The sequence below is a fragment of the Populus euphratica genome, unplaced genomic scaffold (genome assembly GCF_000495115.2).
Source record: "Populus euphratica unplaced genomic scaffold, PopEup_1.0 scaffold222.1, whole genome shotgun sequence".
Taxonomy (NCBI): Eukaryota; Viridiplantae; Streptophyta; class Magnoliopsida; order Malpighiales; family Salicaceae; genus Populus; species Populus euphratica.
Window position 1 is genome coordinate 148,617 of NW_011500024.1, and position 6,146 is coordinate 154,762.

Below are 6,146 nucleotides of genomic sequence, written 5' to 3' on the forward strand. Positions count from 1 at the left end.
AGAAGATGTATTAAATAATAAATAAAAAAGGAAAAAGCATCCATGGTGATCTTCATGATAGCTCCTCCAATTAGATTCATGAACATTGCTGTATCATTGACTTTATGTAATTTGCTGGAAATTACAGGCCATGTCGGTGTCGTTTTACCTATTGGAATGCCTAAATGAGTAATCATGATCTAAAGCATTCCATCAACACCGTTATGTGACCAACAGATTAAAGTTACCTTCTTTTAGCCTTTTTATATTTCTTTCTCTTTTATATATAGGTATCTTTTATTCAATGATATATTTTTAGTGTTGTGTTAATGGTCAACTCTGCTGGACTTTTCTTTTTCTTTTTCTTTTTTTCTCATCACATACTTTATGCGACATAACATGCCTTGAAAGAAAGAAAATTGTGGTTTTTCAAGTCTTAAAATTACTTAAATAGGTTTCAAGCTAATCTAGCTAATTAAAACCATTTAAAATTAAAATTTTAAAACCCAAGGAATATAAAAATAACTAAGAAAATAAAAAAAATCATAAAAAATAAATTTTTTGCTTTAATTTAGTTATAAAATCAACTTTAATTTTTAAACTTTAATCTAAATATAAGAATTGTAAAACTTTATTTTTTTGATATTTTAAGTTATATTATGAGCTATATTCAATTAATTTTATCTAATAAAAAATAAAAAAATGATAAGTCATAATAAATTTAATTTTATTTAAAGCTTAACTTAATACGCTGTTTTATCTAATTATAGCTTTTAATTAACATCACACCTAGCATTCTTTAACATAAACATGTTTAGTTCTAGTACATGTAAATCTAATATATTCAAGAATTCAAGAAAATTTATACTCATATATTTTTATTAATTTAATATTTATTAATAAAGATATACCCATAAATTCTTGCTTCACCACCACCGGGACAAAATATGATCACAGTAACTTCAACTTGAGAGGAGCCAATTTTATTACACGCCGTGTGATTAGTGGAACCAGTGAAATTCAAGAACTCTCAGTATCCTCAGCAGTATGATCATCTTTGATTTATTTCACATATAGCATTACTCTATTAAAGTGTTATTTGATCTCCTTTAATTAAGAATGAAGTCAAGTAAATAACTTCGTCAACTGAACACCCAGGAAATTAATTAATGTAGCTAATTGATATGGAAAGTTTAATTTAATCCACTGTTAGTGTCCTTTCCCTTCATCAATCCTTTAATAATGATCTTGTTTGACTTGTGCTTGTTGCTCATGTTAGAACAATCAATCCATGGCGGACAAGATGTGATTTTTTTATATTGGTTAAGATTTGTCAACTGTTATCCGGCATCATAATTGTTTGCAAATTACAACTCGATAATTTGAACCTGGATTGCATTTTGGGTCGAGCCAAGCTCCCCATAATTCACTTCGATGTGAAAGTTGAACTGTATGTTAATGATTATTTTATGAAACGTTGCTACAGCTCTCTGTTCGTTGGTTCTTTATGATCATATGTTTCTTGCGAATCTGGAGAGCATATTTATGCCTGAGACTCTCTTGATACTTGAAATTAAATTGAATTTGAACACCGCTTTTCCTGACGAGCGTTTCATCTAAGAAGCCACCGGTGTCGGTAGAGATATTTAATATGAAGCCACCGGCGTGTGGCCTGGATATCAACAATTCACCATGCACCACACTCTTAATTAGGAAATGCAAAAATTTATTTGGGAAACTTGGAGCTGTATACGTTGTTTCCTATAGCAGGCATTAATTACATCCAATTTATGATTACGCAGGAGAAGACGAAACTCTCTGTTTTTCTGTTGCAATAATATTTTTGAAAAAAAATAATTTTTTTTTATTTTTTTTATTTACTCTAAATTTATTTTTAAAGTGTTTTCTAATTGTTTTATCTTGTTGATATCACAAATAAATTTAAAAAAATAAAAAAAATATTATTTTAAAATAAAAATATTTTGAAAAATATCTAAGATGACAGTACTAGATGAACACAAAGAAACACATGCAAGATGGTTCAATTTGCTATGTGCAGTTCATAATAAATACTGCCACGATTGATTACTTGAGACCTAGCTAACATAAATGACTTGATCATAACCTCAAGGTTAGCTCAGGCAACATTCAATTTAGCACCATCCGGTGAAAGTCTCGGAGGTGGTGTTGATAGCACACAAAGAATGGCTCCCATATAGCAAATGCATGCGTCGGTCCCAACCACGTTATCTTCCAAGCTTAATGGATCGAGGCTTAGACTTTTTGGTTGTCCTACGTAGAGAATTAGAGAGCAGCCTCTGTTTCCATTACACGTACCCACCACCTCTATCTATCTCGCTAGCTAGGCTTGCATGCACTTCAATACCACCAAGTTCTTCTTGTGATGAAAACAGTGATGGAAGATTTGATTCCGGGCCTCTTCGGATTTAAGCATATTTCGGGCACAAACATGCCTGAAAGGGCATTTCCTTGGTTATATATCGCTGTCTCTCTCCCTGCCCAAGAAAGCACACTGAGGCCATGCTTCCGTGCCATGGCTCAGAAATGCAACAGTGAGTTCTGCGGGTTGTGGCACAGAGTCCTTTGTATGTTAGTTTGCACATATCCATATTGGAAAGCACTGAAACCTAAGATGATTGAACACTTTTGGAACTTCTGTGTACGTTACTCTAGTTGACCCTTGCCAATTGCTTTTCTTCAAGTCTTTCTCTTTCTGTAATTTATCTATCTATCCGTATCTCTATGACATCTCTCTCCAATAATGGAGAGAGCTAGCTAGGACAGCCAGCCAATTTAAGCCTTTTGGAGGGACTTAACACACCAATGCATGGACATGGAGGGACCTGGAATAGCAGCTGGATCATATGCTAGGAAATCAGCATCTCAGATACGAGTACACGACTACACTCCCCAGGATAATCTTGTTATTAAAACTCTGCCGGTGCTTCAAAACCTACCCCACCACCTCTCTGATTATACATCGGTTTATTTCTATTCACATTCAATAAAATTACCTTATATATCATATTCATACTGATATATGCTTGAAACAATGATGGTCATGAAGTCAAACTTGGTCTGCTGTTGAAAGTTTCTGCAAGGGAAATTGATTAGAACTTGTCCATTGATGGGTTGTGTTTTTGCTATCAAGTGGTGTGTGTGTGTGTAGCTTAAGCAGGCAAAAGACAGACATGAAAATAGCACTATAACTAATACATAATAATGATGATTAGTTAGCCACCAGCTAATTAAAGATATATTATGACCTCAAAATTAGTTTTCACTCTTTGAACTTGTAAGTACATTATTTTCAACTCCTGAAAACAATACAGAGGAGAAGTAAACTGAAAACAAGAAGGAACATTACAGATTAAAAAAATCAGAGAAATAGCATCAGCTTAGGCTTGTTTTTCTTTTAATATTGTTAACCAAAAAATAAACAAAGGGAAAGACAATCTCAAACATTCCTGTACGCTCAAACATCTCATGTATTTGTTTGGAGAGTGAGGAGAGATAAAATAATGAATCTACAGTTCATATCAGGTGGAAGCCATCGAAATTTTCTCCTTTTAGATCTTCTGATAGCGACGTTAATGGACAGCTACTGAAATCTACTGAATTCTGATGAGCATGGAGGTGTCCAGCTTCATGCCATGGACTTGGCTTCAATTCTCCTGTCTTGATCCCATTGACCTGTTGATATTGGAACACTGACTCTAACTTATCATCAGAATCCCATGATGAGAAACCTGCTGCGTTCTCCACCATATTGCTCATCCGGTATCCTGCATAATTGCTGATGTTTGAGCTGTTACTGGAACTTTCCTTTGCCTCATTCAAGAACATTGAACTCATTCTTGAAGCCGAGTTATCGGAGAAATCTGTCCCACTCATGCTTCCGTGGTCAAAACTAGTTAAACTTGGCATTGAAGTGAATACAAAGTTAGAACTTGTTTCAAATTGGTTTTGATCGAGCGGTCTAACAGTTGGATGATACGCACTCGAAAGGTTTGAATTATACCCTGTTGCAACAATACTGGGCGGGAATTCAAAGTAGGCTAGAGGATCATAGGCTTGCTTGTTGATAAATTGCTCTCTTGAAGCTTCTGTTAACCCACTGCTATTGCAAGCTGTATCATTAATGATAAATGCTGGCTCTGGTGCAGAGAAGTTTGATAGAATTGGTAACCCTTTAGACTGTGGTATTTGGAAAGATGCCTTCTCTGTACAAATTTTCTCCTCCTTCGCTTCCACTTGACTTAGAGGCTTGTGGGTTGCTGGGTCAATTCCTTGCTTCATAAGCTTCTTCTTCAGACAGGAATTCCAATAGTTCTTAATCTCATTATCTGTTCTTCCTGGTAACTGTGCAGCAATTTGAGCCCACCTGCAAATCAAATCCCAAAAGAAATGAATGCCCATTTCCATTGGTGAATCGAAAGTTCAACCTTCAGATTTCTTGAGTTGATTTTATAGGATCAATACATACCTGTTACCCAAGACTTCATGAAAACTGATTATGAGATCCTCCTCTTGCTGTGAGAACATTCCTCTTTTAAGGTCAGGTCTCAAGTAGTTTATCCATCTTAATCTGCAACTCTTTCCACACCTTTGCAAGCCTGCAAGAATCAAATCAAACAGTACTTAATGTTTAACACTTTTCAAAAACCAATTAAGATATTGAAGCTCATACATTAAGAAAAACAAAAATGTCACTAGAGTATGATAAGTTGTTACCAGCTAGTTTAGGAACAGAACTCCAGCAACCAACACCAAATCTAGTTATATAATTGAACAGTCTCTCATCTTCTTCAGGTGACCACAAACCTTTCCTTAATTTTTGCTTCAAACAACAAGAATGCCGTCCCATTTTTTGCTTAAGATATTAGAGTGATCGATAAGACAGAAAGCTATCGATGAAAACTCCAAGCAGATGCAGCAGCAACTATATAAATTACAAGATGATAGATGATCACTTAAATGGCTCACACATGGAGAGCTATAAATGAGGGCTTGGTATACATTTATGCCTATGTTGTGTGAGTGAAAAAAACCAAGAATTTCTTCTAATGATTTAAAGATAATAAGAGGGGTAAATCATACTTAGAATTGAAGTTATGGAGAGGGAAGGAGGGGGGAGGCGGAGAGAGAAGAGGCCGAGGAAGGTGAAGCAATCAAGTGGTTTTTACGCAAATCTGGTGCTGCTTTTGCACAATACTGGATTGGTTTTAAAGATATCTCCAGCTCTAAAAATACATGAAGGAGTAGATTATGAGTAAGAATACAGTTACATATTTATGTTATGTAGCAATGATATTATTAGTCTAAACTATGTAGCTGGATACTGTCTCACTTCTCAGACCTCACGCGTGTAACATATTTATAAAACCCAACTCAGAATAATTCTTTAAATCATGATGATCAATTCAGGTTACTTTCTGTATTTTCAAAAACAATATACAAATTAAGGGCTACGTTTTTTCTTAAATTAACCGGATTATAGATCGACTTAATCAGTTTTTAACCGAGTTAAATAAATTAATTTCAACTGAAACTAATTTAAATATCAAATTAATTAGATTTCAAGTTAATTTATCAAGTCGATGCGGATTTTACAACTCAATATAAGTATTAGTTATACCAAAAAGCAAGAGGATCCGATCACAGTTTATAATGTAGATCATTAAATCTGAAATCATTTTGATTAAATTTTATATTATATTTTGCATCATTTATCTGAGTAAACGTTTTATGAAATTTTTATAGCATATATGAAATTGTATCGAAGCATAAAGATAAAAGTAATTGGAAATTTTCAAAAGCAGTGGAGAAAGCTTAAGAGAACGCAACTTGTGAGATGCATGCTTGCAGAAACAAGAATCAAGGGTCATTTTCCATGAGAAGAAATTACTAGCTGTGAAAATCACGAGTTGAAATTTCTTCAATTTTGTTTTTTTTAACATGTTGGCCTCGGGACTATATGCTTGCTTGATAGCTACTGGAAGCAGTACGGCTATGCATTTAGAAATCACTTAGGCAGGTGGTTCAAGTTACGGGGTTATTTGTTTATTTTTTTAACATTAAAAAAATATGTTTAGGCAATGCTGAGAAAAATATGAGATCAGAGTTGTTGATTGAACCGTTCAATT

The 6,146-nt window shown here is 34.2% G+C and overlaps 1 protein-coding gene across 1 annotated transcript; it reads right to left on the minus strand.

Annotated features, from left to right (window-relative positions):
* Positions 1 to 3,277: 3,277 nt before the first annotated feature.
* Positions 3,278 to 5,267, minus strand: LOC105142065 (protein ODORANT1-like). Its single transcript, XM_011049514.1, has 3 exons — positions 4,735 to 5,267; positions 4,487 to 4,616; positions 3,278 to 4,384 (listed from the first exon to the last, which is right to left on the minus strand). Exons 1-3 carry the CDS (start codon positions 4,865 to 4,867, stop codon positions 3,535 to 3,537), a joined length of 1,113 nt encoding a protein of 370 aa, XP_011047816.1. The 5' UTR covers positions 4,868 to 5,267; the 3' UTR covers positions 3,278 to 3,534.
* Between the last annotated feature and the right edge of the window lie 879 nt (positions 5,268 to 6,146).